Source organism: Sander lucioperca, chromosome 8 (assembly GCF_008315115.2).
Source record: "Sander lucioperca isolate FBNREF2018 chromosome 8, SLUC_FBN_1.2, whole genome shotgun sequence".
Taxonomy (NCBI): Eukaryota; Metazoa; Chordata; class Actinopteri; order Perciformes; family Percidae; genus Sander; species Sander lucioperca.
Genome location: NC_050180.1, coordinates 17,684,234 through 17,711,152, shown reverse-complemented (window position 1 = coordinate 17,711,152; position 26,919 = coordinate 17,684,234). Strand labels below are relative to the sequence as shown.

The following is a 26,919-nucleotide window of genomic DNA, read 5'->3' as shown; positions in this document are numbered from 1 at the left end:
TTCAATTAGTCCCTGATGGGTGGAGTAATACAATCAGGAGAAACTTCAGCTCACCCGGAGCCTCCTCTCAGTCTGCCCTAGACTCCGCACAGGCACACACTCCTCAGACAGGAAGGTAAGACCTAACTCTGTTCAACTGCTCCACTATCCATCCATCCACTCGTCCATCTTTCCACCCATTCCTCCTTTCACTTGGGTTCATTCACCATGTCTTCCATTCTCCGGGACACAGCTGCTCACTGTGCTCTGCCTTCCCACCCACCTGCTCATGTTCTCCCTTTTTCCACCTGCACAGTACCTTCACTAATTAACCTCCTCTTCTGTATCCACACTGTCTGTCCTCTTGTCTGTCTCAGACAGCCTGCCTTTATTAAATTATTTTATCATCTATCTCCAAAAAATGCACAACCCCTGTCGAACCCCTTTTAGCAGAGTTAATTTCCACCCTTCTTTCATTCCTTCTCATCAAGCTCACACTTTCCTTCAGCAAAACTGTGGTAGTAAAGGTGTCAGCTCCTCCTTTGTTATTACACAGTTGTGATATCCATTTTGGCAAACTGGTCTGTTCCTTTGCTCTTTTTTTATGGCTTTACAGCACTTGTCGCACTTCACAGCATTTTGGTGTGACAGAATTGAGTATAAAATCTTCTAGTCACATCAATTGCACAAAAAAGTCCCGGTAATACAATACAACAACTAGGGATTTGATAGGTTCCTGAAAAGATCTCTACATAAAAGAGGAGTATAGTAAATATAAAGTAGCTTTTACTTTTACAGTTGGTGGAAGGGTTCAGATTGAAGTGCAAACTTTTATTTATATTGCTCTAAGTTAGAGTGTGAACTGTAATTCAAGATTTAACACGAACATTTTCAATTTAGAGCTAAATTTGATTTAACGTTTCATTCCTTTATCCACTCACAAGATTATTATTAGTGGATATTTGATCGTACTTATTTAATGGACTGGGAATTCCTCCAAAATTGTTGCTTTGGAAGAGTAGAACATTTATGTAAGCAAGCTGTTTAGATGTCTCACTTTCAGAGAAGGTACTGGTTTATGGTTTGCATTTCTATAGATGGTTGGATAACATTTTAAAGACAGTCTTATGCATCTTTAACACATCTGGAATTATGGCTAAAGAGATGTAGATAAGGTAAGGTTTTTTGAGCCACACAAGGCACTTAAATTCATGAGACGAAAGAATTGTTTTTTTTCAGCTTGACTAACAAATAAATTCCTCACAAAAACTGGAAAATAAGTGTAATGCACAGAGAGCTGATTTTCTGGAGGGAAGCACTGGAACTTTCTGGGGATCGACCAGGCTGCACGCTGGTCAAACATTTGCCATCCAAGTGGCCATCGCTTGGCATTAAGCGATTTGCAGTGAGAAACTCCCAGATGGGCAGCATCAAAGAGGCCCCAGAAGCTGGGGAACAGCTGCATGTCCGAATAGCTGAAGCTTTTATTTGCGGCAGTTGAGATTATCCTTTTTTTATTTTTAGGAGTCACATAAATCCTTATATAAGCTAGGTGAGTCATGGTAGGAGCAATAGACAATGAGGGAATGTGGGAGCGGTTAAGAAAAACTCCGAGCAGATTATACGTCTCAACTTCAGCCAGATAAAATATATTATAACAAATCACTCACAGATCTCATGTTGGACCACTGAGATGGGAATAGACAGTGATCGCAAATAGATCAAGGGGCAGAAGCTTTGACAGTCCAAGCACAATACAAGTGCAAGATAAAGGGAATAACAACAATAGAGAGCAGCTCAATTAAAAACAGGAATGCAAGAATTTAAGAAAAGCAGAACATGAAAGAATGTTCAGGAGGGAATGTATGATTTTGAGTTTTCCATCCATTTTATCTAGCCTTGTTGTATGGTCAAAGCTTTGCCGAGCACATATAGTCACATGAATAGTAGAGTATTCATGTGAGTGACAAACAAAAAGCCCAGGTTGGTATTAAACACTGTATGTACTGTGCACTCAAATATATAGCCTATCCTTGGTCACTGAGTATTTAGGTGCAGGTGGGATAACCAGAGGGCTTAACAGGCAGACCACAAACAGCTGCAGATTGTGAGTATCCATTATTATGAATGCCATTCAAACCCACTTATACACTGACACACACACACACACACACACACACACACACACACACACACACACACACACACACACACACACACACATGCATGATAACAACGGATACAGTGATCTGGTGCTGACAGCTAGACGTGAGGTGATAGATGGATCAGTGTACAGTGGCATGGTGAGGGTTGGTATGCAAACGGGGCAAAAGTTGACTGTCTCTAAGCTGGACTGATAGGGGTTATTTATATCTTCCTCATCTGTCACCTTCTAGTTCTGACAAGAGAACAAAATGAAGGACTGCTGAGAGATGGGAGAGAGAGATGAAAGGGGAGAATTTGCAACATGGGAAGAAAACTGTAATGTGAAGGATCTTCATGCTGAGTGTGTCAAAACATGTATTGCTTAGAATGAATTGCTATCTGCTGAGTGTCAGTAAAGATGTATTTGAAATGAGAAGCAAAAAGACCAAACTGTCTACAAAGCTTAATGTTATTTAGGTGATAGGATGCAAAAATCATACAGATAAAGCTTTTTTATATGTAGAATTACCCAGATGTGGGAGTCTACCTCAGCTTCCAACTGCTGTTTACATAACGTCACAGTATACCTTCTCTCCTTTCACTTCCTGTGTCTCTTTGTGTTTCTCTCTCTCTCTCTCTCAGGTGAATGACTCTGGGTCAAAATGACCGAGCGCTACGACTGCCACTACTGCAAGGAGTCCCTGTTTGGGAAGAAGTATGTTTTGAGAGAAGAGAATCCCTACTGTGTGAAATGTTATGAGAGCCTGTACTCCAACACCTGTGAGGAGTGCAAGAAGCCCATTGGCTGCAATACCAGGGTAAGAGATGTCACAAAATACGTTGTGCATTTCAGCCCTAACATGCTCTTTCTGTGTGTTTCTGTTTCAAACACTAGTCAGTCGGGCTAACTGTCAATCTGATGTTCTTGTAGGATCTGTCATACAAGGACCGTCACTGGCATGAGGAGTGTTTCATGTGCTTCCAGTGCAAGCGCTCGCTGGTGGACAAGCCCTTTTCCACCAAGGATGAAAAGCTCCTCTGCACTGAGTGCTACTCCAATGAGTATTCCTCCAAGTGCCACGAGTGCAAGAAAACCATCATGCCAGGTAAGAAGAAAACCACAAAGAGAGCAAATAGTTAAGCTGATGCCAATGCAACAGATAGCAAAATCAAATTTTTGATATGAAAAAACTCTATCTACAGTTAGCATCAGAATAGTGCATCTGTGAATGGTTTACATACGATTGTCTTAAATCTTAATGTTGCTTAATGTGTCACTTACATTACATGCACAATAAGTCAGTGTATTTATGTTAGGGCGGGCAATCAGTCAGACCATGTTTCTGTTGGTAAATTGAGCCATATTAATTTTACAGATAATACATTATAAATAGAAACAGTTTTCAGGCCTTAAATCCAATTCCTCTGTATATGTCTTTTAAATGATGTATCTAAGAATATAATTACGTGTGCAGGAACTGGGGCAATTCAAACCCTTTAATAAGAAATACAAAACACGCTTCAGACTATGAAACCATAAAGAATGTGCATGGTGCCACATGTATTATCACTTTATGATGACCTCTGACTGTTAGTCCTCTGGATTGATACTAAGACAACTACAATATGGACCAAATATTTAAGACATTCATAGTACTTCTATTTCTATTAAATTATGCACTTTTCCATAAATTGGACTGATTATTCAAAATGTAAAATGTTCTCACAAACAAGATCCAAATTATTTTTGACTGTTTTCTTAGTCTATTTGCTGTTGTCTTTGCATCCCTTTACTAACTCCTTCCATTCCCTTTATGTTTCTCTGAAGGCTCCAGGAAGATGGAGCACAAGGGGAACAGCTGGCATGAGACCTGTTTCACCTGCCAGAGATGCCAGCAGCCCATTGGCACCAAGAGCTTCATCCCCAAGGACAACCATAACTTCTGTGTGCCCTGCTATGAGAAGCAGTTTGCCATGCAGTGTGTGCACTGCAAGAAGGTAGGACACCCAATTGCAAATGATTTTCAAAGTAGTACTTCATTATTATCCATCTTCACTCAAAGAAAAATGATTGCACATGTATGTGTCACAAAAAAGTGTGACAATATGACACTCTTATTATTATTATTATTATTATTATTATTATTATTATTATTATTATTATTATCATCATTATTAGCCCATCACCACTGGCGGGGTGACCTACCGTGACCAGCCCTGGCACAAGGACTGCTTCCTGTGCACCAGCTGCAAGCAGCAGCTGTCTGGCCAGAGGTTTACCTCTAGAGATGACTTTGCCTATTGTCTCAACTGCTTCTGCAACCTTTATGCCAAGAAGTGTGCCTCCTGCACCACCCCCATCAGTGGTAATCACATTTTATCAATGTATTTATTGGTCTCCCTGAATCTAAAAAGGATTGTTTAAAAAATGTTTTCCAGTTGATTTGACTTGGATTTGTTCTTCACTTTCAGGCCTTGGAGGCAGCAAGTACATTTCCTTTGAGGAGCGCCAGTGGCACAATGACTGCTTCAACTGTAAGAAGTGCTCCGTGTCCCTGGTTGGCCGTGGCTTCCTCACTGAACGTGATGATATCCTGTGCCCAGAGTGCGGCAAGGACATCTAATTCGGTCTGAAGGAAGACAGACACATCTGATTGGATGGCCATGTTATGATAGAGGAATGACAAAGATACAAAAAATACTATCAAAGCACAGAGCATAGCATCCATAGCATCTTTACAACCTAGCATTACTATGAATGTACATTGATGTATGCCACGAAATACAAACTACTAACAGTGTTATTTGAATTTAGACTAATTTAAAGTAACCTAAAGTTTAAGTTAAATGCTCACTCTTTGAGAAAAGGTTATCACTAATAAAATAACTGTTGGCAATAATGTGAAGACCTTTGCTTACGAAACAGCAACTCATTTGCAGATAGACACTGTATGAAGCATTTTGAAATAAATCTACAAAATGAATGTAGATGCACTTTTAAGTATCATAATAATTACTGCTTTGTGCATGGGCTAGCTTGATGCTATATTTAGTAGAGGTTTTGTGAATGAGTTCTGCAATTACAAATTAAATATATTAAAACTGTGTCTTTACTCTTATAATTGTTAACTGTAGCTGTGCATGAAATAACATGAATTATTCATATAAAAACAAAGGGGTCGAAATATTTCTATTTTGAGCAGAAGAATGCACACACATTTAATACAAAAGTTACTGCAGATTGGCAGGTTTAAGACTTCTTAAGAGGAATTTAGATTTTATTTATTATTTTTTACCATGCTAGTTAAAGAGTACAATAGCTACTGTATATGTTACAATACCGGCAAATTAGACATGGGCCAAAAAGCTGTTTACTTTTCTGTAATTAAATCAACAAAAGTATTAATTGTATTGAGACAATTTATTTAAAAAATGTTGGTACAAACATGACACTGGATTTGAAAATGGATTCAAAATGCTGTATGAATCTTTTTGATGAACTCTGTGAACAGTCGTTTCAAAAGTAACTTCAAAGTCAATTTATAAACAATTTAGAATAAATATACTTAAAAAATACAATATTCCTGGTTTAGTCTATATTCCTTTTTTGTTTAATTAATAAACAGTGATACGTGAATACTATTAACGAGTAGGGGTGTCATGATTTGGATTCTAAATCAAAAATCGATCATACCTTTCAATTTAGATTTTCAAAATCAAAAGCAGGATTGGCAATTCTCCCGGTACTTTTGTTTCACCACCCCCGCCTACTTGTGTGTGTCCGAAAAAACATATACAAAAACGGCTTGCAACAAAAACAGATGACAACAATGTAGCTTACTGGCAGTAGCATGCAGCTAAAGACACAGCTTAGCATCCTGACAGGGAACATTGCAGCCTGGTACGGAAACAGCACTGAACTGGACTGCAAGGCCCTGCAATGAGTAGTTTGTTGGGCTGAACATTCAATAGGCGGTTCCCTACCCTGCCATGGGTGCCCCCCGTCATACACACACACACACACACACACACACACACACACACACACACACACACACACACACACACACACACACACACACACACACACACACACACACACACACACACACACACACACATTTATTATCATCATTATTGTTTTTAATGCATAAATTGTAGGAACTGACAGGATAACATTTCACTGAAATTGTATTTTATATGATTTCACGTGACAAATAAATTGTTTTGAATTGATTGATTACCAGTAGCCTGCAGCTGCACTTTTTGAGACATCATGAACACGGCTGAAGTCGGAGATGATGGAGAAACAATAGAACTGGAAAATCCTGCTTCACTGAAGTCAGTGTGGCAACATTTTGTCTTCCCTGTGAGTTACGTAAACAAACAAGGAACGTTGAACGTTAAACTCTGCAAAACTCAAACTGTTGTAAAGTACCCTTTTGCAATATAGTGGCTCTTCTTTGTGGCATAGCTGTCAGTGATGAAAAGAAAAAGTTTAAATCAATGTTCTTAAAATCTAAGGTCAAATCGAATCGTGGATCTGGAGAATCGTGACACCCCTATTTAGCAATGAATTATGATCCAGCTTTATAAAATGTACAATAGCACACTACACTAATATTCAAAAACCCTGAACAACTTGTGAAACAGCACCGAGGCCAAACCTCAGTGGAATGGAGTTTATCGAGAAGAAAAATTACACCAACTACCGGTTCAAACACACACACACCTTCTAAAATTCTATCTGCATAATCTGTGATTTGTTTCCTTTGAAATGTACACCAGAGAAAAACAGTTATTTTTTTAGCACTACCTCATAACGTGTTCACAATGTTTATTAGATATGTCCATCAGTCAAAATCTCAAACTATGAGAGTCTATGGCATTTATGTCAAAAACAATCTGTCTATTCAAGTCATGGTACTACCAATTACAAAATGTAAAAAACCTGGCAGAAAAATCACCCTTTAACCCTTGCAAGTCAGTACTGGAGGCCCTCTGACCAAAACCAACTCGTGCACAGAAACAAGAACATCAACAACCATAATTCCCATAAACAGCATTTCAGAAAACAAAAGAAATGTCACTTGTTTTGTCCTCTAGAAGGTGTTCATGTGTGAGACTTGAGGAGAGTTGCTGGTCATCGATGGAAAGGGCACTTGAGGTTGTGGAAAGCAACAAGGAACCCGGTGACTTCAAAAGCTGGATGATCTTCGGAGCACCACCCCATCCGGTCAGCTCTCGGGACTGAGCGAGAGCTGTGAGGTGGCCTGGACACACAGGTAAAAAGGGTTTCCATCCATTTTGTGATGTAATTAGTGTGATAACTGTGATGGGAAGAGCACAAATACTGGACAACAACATTTGGTTGGAAGGGAGTGATCTGTCCAAGCTCACATCAGGTCTATGTGAATAGGGGTCAGAGATCAGGGCCATGTCACATGCTGGATCTTTTTCTTCACCTCTGGAGACTTCATTTCATCCTGAAGAGATGGAAGATGAAACATCAACAGGTATTAAAGGAACACGCCGACTTATTGGGACTTTAGTTTATTCACAGTAACCCCCAGAGTTAGACAAGTCGATACATACCCTTCTCATCTCCGTGCGTGTTGTAACTCTGTCTGACGCCCCCAGCGCTAGCTAAGCCTAGCACAGATCCTGAAGGTAACCGGTTCCAACTAGCCTACTGCTCTGAATAAGTGACAAAATAACGCCAACATTTTCCTGTTTACATGTTGTGATTTGTATAGTCACAGGGTGTACAAAGACACAGGGTGTACTCTCAGAAAGGCGAAGCACTGCTACTTCTGCTACTTGGGCGGAGTGATTTGCTAGCAGCACCTGAAGCCCCGCGGTGAGGAGCAGAGAGTTCGCCTGGAGTTCACTCAGAGTTGGAGTAATAGAGTCAACAATTACTAGATAGTAAAAGCATAGTAACCTTGTTATTTGTACACCCTGTGACTATACAAATCACAACATGTAAACAGGAACATGTTGGCGTTATTTTGTCACTTATTGGGAGCAGTAGGCTAGTTGGAACCGTTTACCTCCAGGATCTGTGCTAGGCTAAGCTAGCGCTGGGGGCATCAGAGAAGGGTATGTATCGACTTGTCTAACTCTGGGGGTTACGGTGAATAAGCTAAAGTCACAATAAGTTGTCGTGTTCCTTTAAAAAAAAGCAGTCAGACAATAAATCAATGCCACACATAATGTAATGCAATGTGTTACTGATCCATTAGCATACCAATATCAATGATTTAAAACATTTATGGATTAATAATAATTGGCTATTATGAGTTTTCTGTTTTGCACAGACTTAAAAGATTAGAGTTACAAACTCATTATTTTTCTTTGACAGTTTTGCCCCCACATGATTTGATCTCTGTGGTCAATTATTTTAAAAACAATTCCTGCTTTTCTTGAAAGAATGTTTTGCTATTTTAGGGGTATGCAGTTTTATTTTCAATATATTGCATTATCAATAGTCATGTGTATTGTGAAAGTATTGTAAAATTGTAAAACACAAGCAATACAAAACAATACTGATAATAATGCAGATTTTCCTTCAATCACACAGAAAGATTGGGGGGTTATGCATAACTGAGGTGACAGAACAAAAAGTTCCTACCGAGCTGTTTGCTTCTCGTTTGAGGTTCGCTGTGTCAGTGCTGCAATGAATGGATGAGGAAGATGTGTTTCCAGATAGCCTGCGGATAGGGTTGGACAGGCTTGCAGCAGGAGGAGGTTTTAACCGGTCAGTGATTCCTGCTGACACAGTAGTTACCTCTGGTTTCTTTACTTTTAGTGGGCCAGAGTGAGAGGTACTGCCATCAAACACAATCAGAGGCCTTTTCCTATTGTGGTCGTTACTGGAACTGGAAATTACCAGACAACAGTGACAACAATAATCAATCATTTACACTCAAATGGATTAAACTCGTGTTGATGGTAAGGGCTCTACTTTCGAGCAGGTGCACAGGGTGAGATTCTGCTCTGTGCTGACATTTTTCCCTGAGGCACACTGAGATGCCTGCCCACCTGCTCAGAGCAGGACAACTGCACAGCGCACCTGTGGACTGTAATATCTTGAATTGTTGAAGGCACATGCACATACATCTCCTTCTCCGTAAACAACATGAAATCAAGGAGAGGGTCAATTTTTCCTGCTACAGCTTTCCGATCACTTTCAGGGTTTATCCTGACTCAGAATGGCCCTTTGGGGGAGGAATACGCACGACAGTAAACATAATCGGTTTGCGTACAGTAAAGGCAATGAGTCTGTCTTACATTATTTGAACGATATCTATGCATTGACCTTTTATTTCTGACAATTTGATAAGCAAAAATGTTGATTAAGCTTGAGTAAATGAAACCCCAATCAACAAAATTGCTTAAAAAATTAATATTAGTATTTAAAATCATCGGGAGAGTCCAACGCAGCCAGACTCTGGACTGTAAAACTGAGATTAGCACTCCTATTTCAGTTTATGAAAGGCTTTTCAACTGTTGTTTGGTTAAATTGCTATTAAACAAATTCGGAGAGGATTTAAAGTGCTATTTTCTTTCTCTCAGTTCTTATCATTTTGGCGCTGATCTGAATCTTATAAAACTGTGTCATAAATGTAGTAGAGTACAATATTTCCCTCGGAGATTTAGTGGAGTATAAGTACAGTTGAGTAAATGTTACTTTACACCACTGACTAACTGCCTATGAAAACACAGTAACGTCCATATTGAAAGCATCCAGTGTAGCTGGCGTTACCTGACTGACCTGTGACCGGCCGGTGTCTGTCTCGCTCGGGTCTTCTCCATCCTCTTGCCCCAGCGGCTGTCGGGTAAAGTCCTCTGCGGCCGCGGGATGACATGCCGGAGGTAAAGCTCTGTGAGCTGATCCCGACTCTCACAGTCCCTTGTACTGACATGTTTCTGATTCAGATAGAACAAAAACCTGTTAGCTCACATTCTACGATAATATGACAAAAATTAATAAACGTTACGAAAACCGCTGCTGATGAAACAAGTTTACAGCCGGTGTGCTTATATTATGGTGTCCTTTCTAAACCTCCGCATTAGAAGACCTTTTACCCATTTCTCTCCAAACATTAACTCACCCCACTTAATATCAGCTGCATAAACTCTTGAGACAACAGCTCAGGGTGCAGTAATAGATCAACATCCGAGGTACAGACAGTCTTTCCATCTTGTCCCGTGGAAGTCGCCATATTGGATTCTTATTGTTTTCCCGGCATGCATCGCGTCATAACAACACGGCATGTCATCATGTCATATGATGTCATTCACTAAAGGATGCCTGCACCATCCATAGCCTGCACGTTTCTAGTGATTTTTTTTTAATCAGAAATGATGCATTCATGAATGCATTCAAAACCTTAGCCTACTTAAGTAAAAGTAGCCCAACATATTATCAACAAAATGTACTTAGCCTACAGTATAAAAGGTAAAAGTAGTCATTGTGCAGTAAAATGGTCCCTGTCAGTGTTTTATATGTAATACAGATTTTAAAAAAAAAAACATCTGTCTATCAAGGGAATGCCTAAACAAATAAATATGTAAACATCAAAAAGACTAACCGCACATATACTACTTTGTTTCGGTTCAATAATGTTATTCATTTTGTTATTGTGATGTTGTACAGTTCAGTACAGGTGTTTCATACAGTACGCCTTTGTGTGGTTCATCTGCTGATGTGTTCACTTGAATTTACATGTTAGGTTTGTTCTGTGTACAGACCAAACACTGGCTCTAGAGAGGGCGTGTTATACGTTTTTACGTTGCCTGAAGGCCACCATAGGTTCCACTAAATCCTACACACTGGCCCTTTAACATCATGCCAGGTTGATGTTTTCTGGTTGTTAAACACAGACTTTTTGTGATAGTTCTGTCTTAAAGGAGAACTCTGGGCAATTTTTACATTAATCTTGATCGCTATAAGTATGTGAGTACTGTCGATAGCAAAAAAAACGAGCCGAATCGGTGCTAGCTAACTGGAGCTGCTGCAGCTAATGCCGAGAGCTCCCACTTAGCTAAAACGGCAGTTTTGGGGGCATATCATAAAGAGTGCCTTTGTGCCTCTTAAACAGACACAAAATGCAATTAAAATGTCTGTGCAACATGAACAGGGCCCTTACATGACAACAAAATGCGTTTTCAACTCAGACATTGTTTAAATTCACTTACCCTGTTAGCTGCGAGCTGCCGTCTGGGATGAGTGAGTGTGTTCAGCCAGGCTTCAATAATAATCATCAAGCAGCAGTTCCCTGTGTATTTGTAACATATATATCCATTTTGTGTGCGATCCATCTGGCGTTGGTGAATAGTAGTCTCTGCAGTGGCGAACTGTGTGTTAGTTGCCTTAGCCAGGCTAGCGGGCCCGACCGGCATCCTTCTACTTCCTCCCCGCCTGCCGCGGCCGACAACAATCCACGGGCGCCCGCTGGTCTGGTGGATGTCCTCCAGAGGACAGTTCATGCTTTCGCGGCGAAATGTTTGCGGCGAAAAAAGTTTATTTCCCCCTCAAAAATAGGTAATTGAGCACTGTAGTGGTTATGATCATATCAGTGACTATGTAACTACATGGAAACGGGCCAAATGATGCCTGTGAATTTAAACAATGTCTGAGTTGAAAACGCATCTTGTTGTCATGTAAGGGCCCTGTTCATGTTGCACAGACATTTTAATTGCATTTTGTGTCTGTTTAAGAGGCACAAAGGCACTCTTTATGATATGCCCCCAAAACTGCTGTTTTAGCTAAGTGGGAGCTCTCGGCATTAGCTGCAGCAGCTCCAGTTAGCTAGCACCGATTCGGCTCGTTTTTTTTGCTATCGACAGTACTCACGTACTTATAGCGATCAAGATTAACGTAAAAATTGCCCGAAGTTCTCCTTTAATTGGAGTCATGCTTCAGCATTTTGAAATTATACAAACATGTCATAACTAGCCGACTGTATTTAATAATTTTAGAGCAGTTTTAAAAAATAAGAGGCCCTTTCGCTTGTAAAGTCTTGTCTCGATCAGTCACATGTTTATACGTCTCAATTATGTCCTCTTAGTGACAAGCAGATCCTATTTTCAATCACATGCTGATTTAACCATTGATCATGTACATCGGTGCCTCATGGAGATATATATATATATATATATATATATATATATATATATATCAATTACAGCAGTTAGAACTGAAGAAGCCTTTCAGATGAATGGCAAAACGTCTTCAATCAGAACATATATAGTTATAAGTTTCCTCTTCTGCACGAGCTGGCGGCAAAACAACTTAGATTGGTAGAAAACGAAAACATATCGTTTATTAAACTATTATAATGACCCCTAGGCATAATTTGTCTTTATAATGTGTTTCACAGCTGCATATACAAATAACTCAGCTGTGGGTATGTAGACAACATACAAACCAAAAACCATGTCATGAGTTTATACTGGTTTAGCCTGTTGTGGGAAATTACTGCAGCCTCAGATCATAAAGTAAGTGAGTTAAGTGGTTAAGTTAGGACAGTAATGTGATGTAGAAGCAACCATGTGATCTAAATTAAGAGGGAGAGACCGTGCGTTGGTTGTCATGTGTTGGCACATGAGTAAATGTGCATAGGGCCTAATTCACATTGTATTTGCCATGACTCTTCTTCTGTATAAATGTGTACATGTAATGTTATTGTGTGTCTACATAAATGGAAACCACTTCACATTTTACCTTACACATTAAAGAATCAATGTATGAAAAGGAAAGTGATTTACATGTAGGCCTAAATTCAGCCCCTTTCATATTGGACATTAAATGAGTACTTGTTCTCTCCCTGTGGTTCAGAAGCTTAAAAAGTGTCAGTCTACATGGACAACTATTTAAGTGAATATTTTTTAATTATGTGAGTTTCAGGTCAAAACCATTAAACAGCGCTGGGTGCAGAAGTTTAAAACTTATTTATTTATTTATTTGTTTAAAAGGGACAATGGTCAGTCACTGACTGTCCCAGAATTAGCTCAGTAGCTACATTTCATCAGCAGTCCCTGGGCAGGCAAATCCGCAAAGGAGTTAAGGCATCAAATGTTATGATTTGGGTACAGAGAATAAAAATTATAGGATACATCATACAAAAATTAAAAACACGATTAGTTGATGGATAGAACATTTTATTGTCTATTTTTGATAAACCATTAATCGTTTCAGGAATTTTTCAAGCAAAACTTCCAATAACATAATTTGCATGCCTATCAATTATGAGAATTTGCTGCTTTTCTTTGTCTTATGTGACATTTATTTCAATAACGTGGACTGTTGGTCTATAAGAGAAGATTGTGGAAAGATGCTTTTAGCCAGTCAGCCTGGTCTGTCAGAGGTTCAAGAGAGTGGAATATAATTCCAATTCACATCAGACAACTAAACACTTATCAATCTTTCAGTAACCAATTAAAACAATGGATAATTACTGTCATACACGTCAGCAATAACTCTCTTTTTGCTGCTGCTATCTATATTGCTTGTTGTTTTGTTGCTTGTTTGCAATGTCATTCTATATGTATATATGTCATGTCACTACTACATCTACTGCTTTAACAACTGTGTGTCCTTTTCCAATTTTTACACTGCATGTCCTGTTTTTGATTTGTTGTGTTCTTTAAGGAAGCCATCTGTAATACCTTGGCTAGGGACAACAGGTGAAAAATAGCCCATTGTCTAATTCTGGCTCTTTTTTACCATCTGTATTTATTAATTTGCACTGTTTGAGGAGTCAAATAAACTGAACTACAATCTTAGCTTTAGGGAATTTTGATAGGCATTGTTCATCATTTTTAATCAATTGATTGGGAAAACAATCACTAGATGCCAATAGCCATCACATTAATTGAGCCAGCTCTGTAAAAATCTTTTTCACATTAGCAGTTTTGCTGTATCAAACATTTAGACCACATCTCATCCACCCCACTTCTTCTTGTCAATATGTTGTTGCTGTTGTTGCTTGAGTTTAGTGGCCTGGCATCTGGATCAGAACCACTATCTCTGATTTGTTCAGCAATTTAAATGAATTAAGTTAAACAAAATTGAAATTCAGTCTGACAACTCTGAGAATACAGCAGGAAATAAAGCTAGCTTAATTTACAATGAAAGAACAGCACCATCTTCCTGTTTCATGCTGTACAGCAATTATACAACCTCTATTTGGCTGACTGAGACTGCCAGTATTATTAATTATGGTCTTTCTGCTTTATAGCATTCATACAAATATCTCAAATAATTGCAGTAATATTTTATCCATATCAAAATGCCACACATATTTAGAAAAGGTTGAATCAAAACCACAGTGCATTCACTTCCTTTGTTCATTCAGCCTAAGTCATTAGAAAAAAAAATAGTTACAATTCCAATGGGATTACCTAACCTGATATAATTTAATACACAAACTGCTGTTTGTTGTTTTCAGTGAAGTAGATACACATCCACTCACAGTGAATAGATGTCTTCTTCAGTATCCCAGCAACCCATTTCCATTATGTACATTGTAAAAGCTGCTGTTTTTCATCCAAGCACTCAGCAGTCTGTCAATGCAGCCTCTTGTACAAACTGTATTTATTTACCTGGTGTCGTTTATCATCAAAAGATAAAACATTCAAGTAAACATTCACAGATTAACTGACACACAACTGACACACTTTTTTGTTGACACACTCAACAGTTTCAACTCACACAAGGTCATGTTTCTGCACAAATCTCATTAAAATAAGTTCTTTTTAAAGACGTCAGTTAAAAGATTACGGACTATTCTCTGAGAACATCACTAAACATTAAGACCTTGTATGCTTCTTTTTTTAAACTCATCACATAACTGACAATATAATTATTATCACCACTACTACTCAAAGCCTAAAGATTGAGTCTACAGTCTGAAGAAACAGAATTAAATTGATTAAACACTTCGGGGACAAATTATGAAACAGAGAAGCCAATTGACAATGGAGGATATGAAATTGTTTAGATGGCATTCATTTTCAGAAACCATAATGGTTACGAAGTTATATCCACCAGTATACCTGTAGACTGAAAGCAGCAGACACAATAATCTCACCACAAGGTCCCTTCAGTAGCTGTTCTGGAGCTTTCGATTGTTTCACACAACCTTCCTGAGCAGATGGAGTTGTCCAGTTCTCACGAAATTGTCAATATTGAAATTTTGATTTCTCTGAGCACTTTCAGGACTTCTTATCCATGTTGGCTTAAAAAATGAAGACTGAAAGTTCATTCTTGTGGTGAGATTATTTTGTTAATGACCAGTATAGTATTAAGGTGAACTTTATTCACCTTTGATTGTTTTTTTTAATGAGGAACAGAGTTAAAAAAAACAGTTGATAGCAGTGTCAACATCTGCTGGTTTGTGCATCGACCAACTGGTCCTCCTTGTTTTACACAGCTGACTGAGTCTCGCTGCACACATAGATATTGCTGGGCCTCACTCTCCTGCGGCTCCTGCCTGGCACTCTGGGACACAGTCTGCAGCTCTTGGGAATGAACTCCTGGCAGGCTTCCCTGAACTTTCTAATCCTCCAGCAGTAGATGACGGGGTTGAAGACCGTCTTCAGGTAGCTGAGCCACAGAGCGCCTATGCTGATTGGGTAGAAGACCGAGCTGTAGTAGAACTGCCGACTGAACACGGCCAGCAAGCTGACAACCGTGTGCGGCAACCAGCACACAGAGAAGCCGACAAAGAGGATGAGGATGGTAGTGAAGGCTCGGGTCTTGAAGCTCATGTCCACCTTGATCTGAGGGGGTCGCTGCAGCCCAGTCAGTCTCATTTTGCTGACTTGGTTGAGGGCTGGCAAACAGGCATGCTCACTGGTGTGGTTGTGGATGCGCAGGGTGTTGCGGCGCACTGTGTTGAGGATGCACATATAAGAGTACAGCATGACAGCAAATGGTACAAAGAATACTGACACTGCCAACAGCACTGTGTATCCCCGGTCTGCCAAAGAATCACTGTATCCCAGCACACACTGTGGCGCCCAGGCACCCCCAATACCTGCTGCACCCGTCCTCCACCCAACTACAGACGGCAGAGACACACACAGGCTCAGCAACCATGAACCTGCAATCAACAGTTTAGCTCTGTGTGGGGTCAACTTGTCCTGCCGCTGCACAATGATGAGGAAACGGTCCACACTGATTATGAGGAGGATGGACACCCCCTCCAGGACAAACAGCCAGTACAGCATGATGGACGCTCGGCAGAACCCGCTTCCAAAGCTCCAGTCGGCAGTGGCCACAGTGACTGCAGTGAAGGGCATGCAGAGCAGAGAGAGCATAATGTCCGAAAAGGCCAACGTGGCGAGGAGGAGATTGATAGCAGAACGCATGGCAGGTTTCTGGTAAACAATCAGACACACAATCGCGTTGCCAAGGAAACCAATAGTAATCATGAAAATCATTATGGCTGCCAGGGTCACACGCAGAGTGACTGATATGAGGGGAGTCGTGGCTTCTGACGGGAGACTTTCTGCTGCTTCCTCTACATTGTCCGGCCCCATGAAGCCACACTCCTCCAGCAGGCTTTCATTACAAAAAGCCATAGCAGCTATTATCAAGGGCTGTCAGCCCAAAAGAAGGTACATGTTTGATTATGGTTATGGTATACACATTAAGTTGTCCTCCAGCAGTTGGTCTTCCATGGCAATATCTGAGATAGAAAGAATATCGACATATGGCATTTAAAAAAAACAACAACCTGTAAATAAACAGTCAACATACGTAAGAGTTTATTCCTGATGAAGTTTCCATGATTTTAATGGATGTCAACAGTGCATTACATTAATGTGCTGTCTGTCTCTTAAAAAGCTGCTGTAAACGTGTATGGTGAGTGTGTAATTGTATAGTCAGAGGAGTACAGCTGCCTCGTGATCTATTACTCAGTGATAGTTGTACATTTGAAACAGTGAGAGGAGGAATGACTTCTCCATGATACATGATACCCACAGACACACTGAGAGATAAAGTCATACAGAATTGACATGAGCTGCTCACTGGCTTGAATGAGCTTGATGAGTAACATCTGTACAGACTCACATGGGTGCATATAGAAACATACACACTACCAACCCTCCAATGCACACAGTACGTGTAATGCTTCACACATGAATAGAATACACACATTTACACACAAGTATAGTACACACCCATGGTACAGCCTGTCTTTGTTCGACTTAGCAGAAGCTTATTCTCGGATAATTCTCAGGCTCTGATGCAACCTTGATAAAACAGAGGCATCCTCAGGACACACACACACACACACACACACACACACACACACACACACACACACACACACACACAGGTCACGTCTGTTGCTATGGTTTTCACCTCCTACTTCTGGTGGTGGGACAATGTTAAGGATGTGTTGAGGTCATTCTGGTGTTCAGGTCTTAGATGTGGTCCTCCCAAGTGGACTGGCTGGCTGGCTGGGAGACAAGAAGACCAGTTAAGATTCATAAGCTCCTGGGCGCCCGGATAGCTCAGTTGGTAGAGCAGGCGTCCATATATAGAGGTTTAAACCTCAACGCAGCAGGCCCGGATTCGACTCTGACCTTCGGCCCTTTGCTGTATGTCACCCCGCACCCCCTCTCTCCCCTTTCATGTCTTCAGCTGTCCTGTCAAAATAAAGGCTGAAAATACCCCAAAAAAGATTCATAATGTCCATGTTTAATTCCTTGTGAACTTGACATTTAGATGTGAAAATGTTCTTTTTACAGCAGATATTTTCCCTTTTCATCAAAGTAGGTGTTGCTAATAACAGTAACGATGGCTTTGTTCTGTGGCAGGATGCTGAAACTGAAGCAGCTTAATAAAATCCAGCCATCATTAATTTTTTTATTATTTAAATCTGTGCTTTTCATCCATTTGTCTTCTGTGAATAAGGCCTTAAGTGATAGTATACACAGAATCACTGTAACATAACTGTTAATAGCCAAAATTTACGTTTAAACTTACAATAAGAGGACTAATGTTATCTTAATATATGATGGTTCACCCACACATGGGAAAGGAATTGGTCCCTTCAGTGACTGTAGCTACATTCTTGCACAAAAACATCATAGGCCACTGCAAAGTGTTGCTGGTTGTTGCCATGGCAACAAGGTCACCAGTTTCATGGCAACAAGCAGTCTCTACTCTCATCCTCTATGACAAAATATTTTCTGTATCACAGGGTTTGCAATTTAGGACTTTTTCAGGACATAGGAATTAAACTCATAGTCTCACTACATAAAAAATATGTTTTTCTTGACAAACATAAAGGAATGATGCCTCACTGTCAGACACTACATATGTCTGTGTTACGGTCTTTATCTTTAAGTATAATCAATAAATCTGGCATTTAGGCAAGTCAAAATGCCTAAATGCCTAGCTTTATTGTTAGAGAAGAAAAAAAACTAGGCCTGTGAAGAAAATAAGAAACGATGGGATCAATACACAACTAGGCAATACAATGCTTTTAAATTTTAATACATTTACCTTTCGAAATGATTAGGTGCAAATTATGTAAAGAAGACAATGATCTGATTTTCCCTGCAGGAGGCTCCTTTCTGCTTATTTCAATAAAAACAGGTGGTTTTACTCAGCTGCTCTGCTCAGCTCAAGGGCTGATTCTATAGGCAATGAGAGACTGATGTGACAATACAAACAGAGAAATATTACAGCATGATACAATCTAAATAAAATACAAATTCATGGAAAAGGCCTCTTCATTTTCTCATTTTCATGTTATGTTTTATTGAAAACAGCATCCAGATGTAGTTATTCATTTCAGAGGATTATGGTGGCATCAGCTCCTGGATGCAAGCTTATGTTTCCTATAATGTCGTATGCATATATGTGATGCTATGATCTTTTGTCCCTGTAATCTTGATCTTCATAATTCATTGCTTACATTAAGAGGGCCAGCACTGAGCCTGCACCGTGTCCTCACATTTGCATATTAGCCTGTTTCTCTCCATCACCGGTGTTTCTCTGTCAATCACAGACAATATGTCTGTATCACCACTGGAGGACGAGTCGATGCAAATCATCAGATAGGCTACATTACAGGCATCGATACAGTACAGTCCCTCTATTCAACGAGTAGGGGATTAAAGCAATAAACCGATACATTTTTAAGCTTTAACCAGACATAATATAGGCCTACCTTGACGTTACATTTGATATCAGGTGTCATGCTCTCGTCGAGCCAGTCAGCTCGATGATCGCGTTTCCATTCCTGCATGTCGAGCTTTTCTCAAAATATCCTACTTTGAACATTTCACTGCTGTATCGATCGCCATCGTACCGCCTGCGGATGATGCTGACGCCAGAAGAACAGGTGGTCACTGATTTAAAGGAGCAGTGCGGCGAATACATTTATTTGGAAGCTAAAATATTTAAACAAGTATTTTGTTTTCTCTTGCACATGGACCATTTAGCATTTCTTTATTGCTCAGCACAACAAATAATAAGGATGATATTATTAATAATAAGTTATCCAATGTACTACATAAAGAGATGAATGCACATTAGAATAGTTTTATTGAAGATACAAATTAATTAAGAAGACATATTGTAGATTTTGGTGCATGAGCTGACAAATGTCACCAACCACGGGGAAGAATCCAAAAACATTTGCAGCATTTTGAATAAAACAATTGCAGACAAAAGCATCTTACACACACAAAGGGAATACTATTTACATTGAGCATTTGCTCAAGTACAAAAAGGACACATTTTATAAAATATATGGATTTACAACATCAAAGTTCCATTTTATTTCCAAACATTTTAATTTTTTATCAACTCGGCAAGAATATCGGCATTATGCATGTATATAATAAGCAATACTAAAGTGGGGTTGTCAGTCATTAACTCCAATGACAGACTCACATCCACTAAACCTCTAATTTGGGATTGTGGTTTTCTCCTCTTGAATTAGTACATTGCTTTACAGTTTATTATATTAAATTAATCCAGAAGAATTATTTCATTTCATCCATTGGTCCGTATGCACTTTACAGTAAAAAAAAATCAGATACGTGCATCAATTATTTTGTCCAGGAGATGGCAGCATTGTGCCTTACAAGCATTTGGCCTTCAGTTGTTGAAGCATTTTTGAGACATTTATGTGTTGGTATGTTTAGGTTTTTATAAGTATCAATAGGGTTTTTTAATTAAAGCACCTTTTTTATCAAATGTCGATAATAATTGTACAGTAATATATACAGCGAATATATTGGTAAAATTCTTATATTATATTTTGAGGTATATCACACATCGTTAATAGAATGCTGGCTGACTCCAGATGTGCAGAATAACATCTGTAGACACATATTTTCTACATGTAATTTAACTGCAATTAATTTTGATTTTAAATAAGAAATGTGGTATGTATGGTGTATTCTCAATAGTCACACACAGTTACATTCACACACTTAGCATGCAGTAGGAGATTCTTTTCATGGGCATGCTTGTCTAAATTGGCATCGTGCCCATGTGTTGAACATGCCCATCAAAGAGTTCCACTCCACCGGTCTGGCACATGCATGCTCATCACGTTCAGTGGCACCCGCACAACAAGCTTGCTAGTGAGAGAATTCATTTCCCTGTCCATTATTCCACAGATGTTTGCTTTAATTTCTTCCTGATAGAGAGAGACTTTGGTACCCCATCATTCACCAAAAAAGCAAACACAGGCAAAGTGAAAAATGTTCACCACTAAATCAGAATACTCAGAGGAGAGGAGAAAACCCTACACAAGTATATTGACTTTGAGTTGATTGAATCTTGTACAGACAACTTTTGTGTTACATTTATAGCATTATAATATATTTACACACAAAATTACAACCACCAAAAATGCACTTTTTGTGTATTTTAATTTATGCTTGCCACTTCCTCTGACTCCAGGTAGGGGTCATGTGTGCCATGAGCTTTGATTCATACTGAGGAAGCCACAGTGTGTTAATCAGTGTTAGACTTGGTGCTTAACCAGTCTCCGTAATGTGAGAATAATTAACACCAAACAGCGAAGACTGATAATGTGTAACCCACAGTGAAATAGTTGTACATTAAAATTCGAAAAACTAAGCTGTTCTTCGAATAGGTTCAGGTTTGTGTCTCTTTCATGTGACTGTGGCCCAAATTGTGAGTCACAAACAACATGCATTAAAGGAGGGATTATCATGCAATAATTGCTTAATGTAAAGTACTGAACAAGGCATTAAATATGAACAAATATATTAGCTGCTTTTATTAGATTAGGTAATATCATCCTTAACTGCTAACATCCCCTGTTTCAGTGGTGCAGAAAACAATACTCCAATTATGTTAATACTACATTTTAAGTAGCACATATTTGCACAAGCACTGACAGCACTTTTTGCTGTCATTATAAGCACAGATGCACTTCATGTGAGTTGAGCCATTTCTGTTGATTGAGGGGTTTTGGGTTCAGGTTACTGTAACATCATCATCTTGTATCTTTACATCCCAACATTTATATTCAGAGAACACACCTAGTGCTGTGTAATGACAAAACCCTTTAAACGGCTTTTTATCCCTCAATTCCAGCCTTATCTCCCATCTTTACATAGCCAAGCTCTGAGGGGATAACAGTGCATCCTGCAAGCTTAGATTTTGCCCCCATTTTTATCAGAGAACTCTGGCTTTTGCAGCTCGGCAGGAATACATCATGTTAACAGGCCTCGGTAGATGATTACAGTGAGCTGTGGTGCTACCTTAACATATCTGTGTGATATTGCTGTGGTACCTGAAAGCAAGAAGAAGTTTTCCTTTGTGTTGTTGTGTGTTCATAGCCTAGAAATCTAGACACACCCTAGCGGCAGCAAATGTGATGTGGGTCTGGCTTGTCAGGCTAGTGTGTTCAGCATGTAGACTGTGATTGGTTTTCATGACAGAATGCTGTGTGTGTCTTTTAGCTGTTGTACATTCAAGTTACTTGATGCTGACGATCTCTGTATGCCAATCCAGGATATAATGAGTCAGTAAAAACATAGTGATTGTCTGATGAAAACATTGTTTCTGCAAAAGTTCAACTTGTCTGACGCTGACAAAAACAGAGTTTTATCTACCCAATAATAGCGGAATCATAACAAATTGCTTACAAAAAACTTGGTCCACTTGCGTCTAAAGTATCTGCTTTCATCTGTACCGGCATCATAAGCTGATAAAGTATCATCAACATTTCTTCTTCATATGTACTTGTCTCCCTTCAGCCTATTTAAGGATTGAAAAATGCCCTAGAGTGAGGACGGCTCAAACCACCCATTCATGCAGGTAGGCTGCTATTTACAACCCACTAGGCCAGAGTTTCCCCTAAATCCTGCCAATGTTCAACGAAGTAACACACATGCACACCTTGCACACTTTTGACATATTAGTGTACTTATCTTCATGTGTGTTATAACAGTAATAGTAGTATTTATTTAGTATTTGCATTGTTTGGACACATGTTGCTGCCAAAGGGACAGAAATCCATTAAAACTATTTACCGGCAATTAAGAATCACATAAAGTGTGAGTTACCAAAATGTGTTGCAGTACACATTTGTCTTCCATATCAATGTGGAAGCTTCTGGAAGATATTCAGCGAAAAATATTCAAACTACAATTAGCGGGACAATTGCAGTAATCCATTAACTTCCAGGTTTGTGTTTATTTCTCAGTGTTCTGTCAGGTTTGTTGGCAGCTACTGTAACAGCAGATCTTTGACCTTTGACCCCCACCTGCCAGGTTTCACCACAACCACCACTTCTACTTTGCTTTTTCCACAACTAACGCCCTTATCTTTATCATGAATGAGATATTTGATTTGAGACACTAGCTAATATATGCATATGTTTCTGCATGTATGTAGTGTGTGTCATGTTTGTGTGGATCAGAGACAGAGAGGAAACAAAGATTGTTTCTCACAGCCAGCGCACTGAGCTTCTTGCTGCCTATCTGCCAAACCCATCATCTGTGGCAAAAGATCTGCTGCCTCGTGTCCCTGCATCTCACTGTCACCTTGGTAACTGCTGCCAAGGTGAACTGCCAGCTGGGATAGCTGACCTCATATGGCTGCATTCCACTGCCACCAGATGTATATGTGGCTGGACTGCACATAAAAATGTGGAAGCAAACCCCAAGAAAAGACTTATGTGATGAGTTTGATCAGTTTCAACAGTGTCAACACAATACAACTGGGAAATTGTGTTGGCTAATGACAGATTATTCCATATAAATGGTGATAACTTAATGAAGAAGACTAATGATCACTTTCAGTATTGATGAGAAAGCTAATTCCTTTTTTAATCATTTTGTCTATAAACTGTAAAAAAAACTGTGAAAAATACCTTATAATTTCCCACAGCATAAGATGTATTCCAATAGTTTGTTTTATTCAACCAATGTTCCAAAACTCAAAGATATTCAATTTATTATATGGCAAATCATATCATCACATCTAAGAGGCTGTCTGTGATGTTTTGTGTGTGTGTGTGTGTGTGTGTGTGTGTGTTTGTTTCTCAGGAGGCAATAAAGATGGTCATCTCAGATATCTGAACACAATTCTTTTCTTATGTCATATTTATTAAATAATTAGTCTATCCCATGAAAATAAACACTGGAAAAAATAAATAGTCCAAATCATCACACAAAAATACACAGCATGACTTACTTGTACATAAACTTAAGGGAATGTTTGCTAATTTAAAAAGGAGTTTCCTATGAAGGAAAACAATACTGGTATAATTTGAAATTGCTCTTTGACCATCTTAAACTGTCACAACATACATCCACTGACACACAACACAAAAGTGAGAAACACGTTTGAAGGAAGATAAATTATTGCTCATTATAAACAACTTAATGCTGAATAAAGCGCATTAAATCAATGTCTTTCATATAAAAGAAACGTAGGCTAGCCTGTGGGACATCCAACTCTGCAGCATTACGAGCGAACTTTTTTTTTTTCTTTTTTTTTTTTTTTTTTTAACTTTACAGAGATACAGAAATAACTTTTTTGTTTGAACTTCTTGGCATCAGATTGATAAAATGTTCATTCTGTAGGCTCTTTTGGTGAACAAACATTGTCTTTAATAGACTTTAAATTATTTTCTATTCAGACTTCCGTTAAGCTTTTCATTTTCTGTCCCAAAGGCTGATTCGTAGTGCAGAACCTTACCAGAGTATGCATAAAAGTAGACATTTGTCTTACTCTGAAATGAATACACACTGGATAACATCATTATGAGGATCAACGAACATGGGGAGCTGTAAGAAAAGTTAATCAATGATCCTATCATTTAGGGAAACATCAAATATTTGATCCAAAGTTCCAAAGTTATTTTCACGTGTCGCTGTACATCCTCTTGCAGTCTATGGAGGGTGACGGTGTGTCAGGACCTATGCTGCCCACCTGCGAGTATGCGTCCTCCGGGGTGCGTGGCAGTGCTGGCGGCGTCATGCGCTTCTCTTTCTGCCTGCGGTTGCAGAACCAAACCCTGACCACCTCCTTCTCCAGCTGCAGAGTGTCCGCCAGTGAGTTGATCTCCTGTGCGGATGGTTTGGGACACTTGAGGAAGTGGCTCTCCAACGCGCCTTTCACGCTTACCTCGATGGATGTGCGCTTTTTCCTCTTCCTGCCCTGGGTGGCGATCTTATCGATGCTGGTTGGGCTGCCGGTCGTGGAGTCGGCCTCCTCCAGCCATTTGTTCAGCAGAGGCTTCAGCTTGCACATGTTCTTAAAGCTCAGCTGAAGCGCTTCAAACCTGCAGATGGTGGTCTGTGAGAACACGTTGCCGTACAGGGTGCCCAAAGCTAAGCCCACGTCTGCCTGAGTGAAACCCAGCTTGATCCGCCGCTGTTTGAACTGTTTGGCGAAATGCTCCAAGTCATCAGACGTCGGAGTGTCCTCGTCTGAGTGCGGTTCGTGGTTCATCCCGTGATGCTGGTGATGGTGCGTGTGGTGATTATGGTGGTGATGGTGATGACGGTGGTTTCCGTGGTCCAGCTCCGGGGATTCATCGCGCACCAGCCCCTGGTGCATGAGGCTCTGCCCCGCGTGCGAGCTGAGCATCCCGTTGACTGTAAACCCGCCGGGCTGAGAGTAAATGAGGGACTGTTGCTGCTGCTGCTGCTGCTGCTGCTGTTGTTGCTGCTGCCCCTCGGCGATGCTGATGTGCGCCGCGGAGCTGCTTCCCCAACTTCCCAGGTGCGCCTGATGGGGCCCCAGATGTGGGGACCTGTGGTGCAGAGCGGTGCCTGTGTGGAGGTCCTCCCTCCCTCTCTTCACGTCCTGCGGCTGGGAGCTGGGGGACCACGGAGAGCCGGCCTCGACTGCTGCCACCGCGGCCGCAGCCGCTGCGGCTGCTGCGTGAGGCAGCGATGTCACCCACTGGTGGGCATGGCTTAGCATGTGCCCCCCATTGCTCGCCACCATGGCTCCCTGCATGAAGTCACTCTGCACCATCTTTACTGAAGGGTTCCCTCTGTATCCACTAGACACCGTGGTCACAGCGGTGCTGCCCGGCTGCATGCCACCAACCCTCCGATCAGAGTGAAGGACCGGGCCGGACAAAATCCTGCTGCTGGCTAGGTATGGACTCGAGGTGGCTGTGGCCATCTCCCAAAGCATATATCTTCAGATATATTTCTCTATTCTGGTGGTTTGTTAACGTCTAAAGTTTGTTCTAATCCATGAATAAATTCAGTCTAGAAAAGAAGTCACTCCATAGAGGCTCAGCTGATAATTAATTAGGTTGTTCGCACTGAGACCTGTGTGATAAAACACAGTGTCCTATCATTCCTGTGCAACAAAACAATGTCTTCAAAACTTTTCTCTGTCCCGGGAGCTCCGCCGTGCGTAATCCACAGACCTGATGATATGGAAAACACCTTCTTTGTCCCGTGCCAACATGAGGAGCTGACTCGCACTTATTTCTCTTAACGATTTAAAGTGATTAAATGATAACGGTAAACGTTAAAGCCTCTCCGGTCCTCTCGGTAGTTTCGTTCACTTCATCTGCTCTATCCGGCGCGTCTTCTACGGAGCGAAGAAGACGAGCATGTGTTTACCTTGTGCTAAGGCTGCGTATTCCTCTCCCTTCTCCATCCAATTACAACAGAAAGGCTCTGCAGAGCACCCGCTGATTGGACGCAGAGTCGGAGAGGAGCTGGTGTCTCATTCAAGCCTCGGGTGCACTGAAGTTCTTGCTGCAGGACAAAAAAAGCAACAATATGCTAAAACCTATTACAATAGGCCCAGATAAACAGACAGAGAATGTGTCTTTAAGGACGCACAAAGTAACCTTTAGGCAAACATAAATCATCTGTTGAAACGGAGTAAGAAATCCTGCAACTAAACTTCTTAGCCTACATAATGACAATGGATGTAATAAAGAGGATTTGCATCATTATTATATTGTTATTATCTTACGTCTTTAACAGATTATGAAGTTGAAAAGCAACTGAAATTAGTGATGCCAGACAAATAATGTTGTAGGCATATATATATATATATATATATATATATATATATCATTATTTGTATCTGGTATCTTTTATTATAACTCAAAGCCACCGAGGCCTGTGTCAAAGATACGCAAGTCGGCTTTGGGTACATAGGGAGGTTTGTACGCGTCTTGCATCTTAATGCGCTCTCCTTTTCATATGGTAAAGGAAGGCCACAGTGGCGTGACGCGCCGCGCCGCACTGGTGAGCGCTGAAGGTGCACAAAACAAGCCAACAGTTTTA

At 40.2% G+C, this 26,919-nt stretch overlaps 4 protein-coding genes across 8 annotated transcripts; 1 reads left to right on the top strand and 3 right to left on the bottom strand.

The window, feature by feature from the left end:
- On the top strand, positions 1-5,231 carry LOC116046165 (four and a half LIM domains protein 2). The gene is made up of 6 exons (XM_031294423.2): positions 1-115; positions 2,767-2,942; positions 3,056-3,230; positions 3,953-4,122; positions 4,304-4,490; positions 4,597-5,231. Exons 2-6 carry the CDS (start codon positions 2,787-2,789, stop codon positions 4,746-4,748), a joined length of 840 nt encoding a protein of 279 aa, XP_031150283.1. The 5' UTR covers positions 1-115; positions 2,767-2,786; the 3' UTR covers positions 4,749-5,231.
- A 1,162-nt stretch (positions 5,232-6,393) lies between these two features.
- c8h2orf49 (chromosome 8 C2orf49 homolog) lies at positions 6,394-10,397 on the bottom strand. 3 transcript variants are annotated; one of them, XM_031294389.2, is made up of 5 exons: positions 10,242-10,397; positions 9,893-10,056; positions 8,759-9,005; positions 7,525-7,610; positions 6,394-7,397 (listed from the first exon to the last, which is right to left on the bottom strand). In XM_031294389.2, the coding sequence occupies exons 1-4, from the start codon at positions 10,350-10,352 to the stop codon at positions 7,554-7,556; spliced, it is 579 nt and encodes a 192-aa protein (XP_031150249.1). In that variant the 5' UTR covers positions 10,353-10,397; the 3' UTR covers positions 6,394-7,397; positions 7,525-7,553. The 3 variants fall into 3 exon arrangements, with proteins under 3 accessions (XP_031150249.1, XP_031150240.1, XP_031150258.1); XM_031294380.2 differs by having other exon boundaries at positions 6,394-7,610; XM_031294398.2 differs by having other exon boundaries at positions 6,394-7,610; positions 9,902-10,056.
- A 4,188-nt stretch (positions 10,398-14,585) lies between these two features.
- Positions 14,586-19,492, bottom strand: gpr45 (G protein-coupled receptor 45). Of its 3 annotated transcripts, none has more exons than XM_031294349.2 (3): positions 19,326-19,492; positions 17,323-17,604; positions 14,586-16,826 (listed from the first exon to the last, which is right to left on the bottom strand). In XM_031294349.2, exon 3 carries the CDS (start codon positions 16,717-16,719, stop codon positions 15,559-15,561), a length of 1,161 nt encoding a protein of 386 aa, XP_031150209.1. In that variant the 5' UTR covers positions 16,720-16,826; positions 17,323-17,604; positions 19,326-19,492; the 3' UTR covers positions 14,586-15,558. The 3 variants fall into 3 exon arrangements, with proteins under 3 accessions (XP_031150209.1, XP_031150218.1, XP_031150226.1); XM_031294358.2 differs by having other exon boundaries at positions 17,507-17,604; positions 19,326-19,486; XM_031294366.2 differs by having other exon boundaries at positions 17,323-17,600; positions 19,326-19,486.
- Positions 19,493-23,736: 4,244 nt separating this feature from the next.
- On the bottom strand, positions 23,737-26,362 carry pou3f3a (POU class 3 homeobox 3a). Its single transcript, XM_031294338.2, has one exon. It carries the CDS (start codon positions 25,799-25,801, stop codon positions 24,515-24,517), a length of 1,287 nt encoding a protein of 428 aa, XP_031150198.1. The 5' UTR covers positions 25,802-26,362; the 3' UTR covers positions 23,737-24,514.
- Positions 26,363-26,919: the final 557 nt, after the last annotated feature.

Bases quoted from the DNA above. Each gene is read 5' to 3' on its own strand.
- LOC116046165 (XM_031294423.2), top strand. From the start codon at position 2,787: ATGACCGAGCGCTACGACTGCCACTACTGCAAGGAGTCCCTGTTTGGG. The intron at 3,231-3,952 runs GTAAGAAGAAAA...GTTTCTCTGAAG, and splicing joins CAAGAAAACCATCATGCCAG to GCTCCAGGAAGATGGAGCAC. The intron at 4,123-4,303 runs GTAGGACACCCA...CATCATTATTAG, and splicing joins AGTGTGTGCACTGCAAGAAG to CCCATCACCACTGGCGGGGT.
- c8h2orf49 (XM_031294380.2), bottom strand. From the start codon at position 10,352: ATGGCGACTTCCACGGGACAAGATGGAAAGACTGTCTGTACCTCGGAT. The intron at 9,006-9,892 runs GTAACGCCAGCT...GGTAATTTCCAG, and splicing joins GCCGGTCACAGGTCAGTCAG to TTCCAGTAACGACCACAATA. The intron at 7,611-8,758 runs GTAGGAACTTTT...CCATCTCTTCAG, and splicing joins AACGAGAAGCAAACAGCTCG to GATGAAATGAAGTCTCCAGA.
- gpr45 (XM_031294349.2), bottom strand. From the start codon at position 16,719: ATGGCTTTTTGTAATGAAAGCCTGCTGGAGGAGTGTGGCTTCATGGGG.
- pou3f3a (XM_031294338.2), bottom strand. From the start codon at position 25,801: ATGCTTTGGGAGATGGCCACAGCCACCTCGAGTCCATACCTAGCCAGC.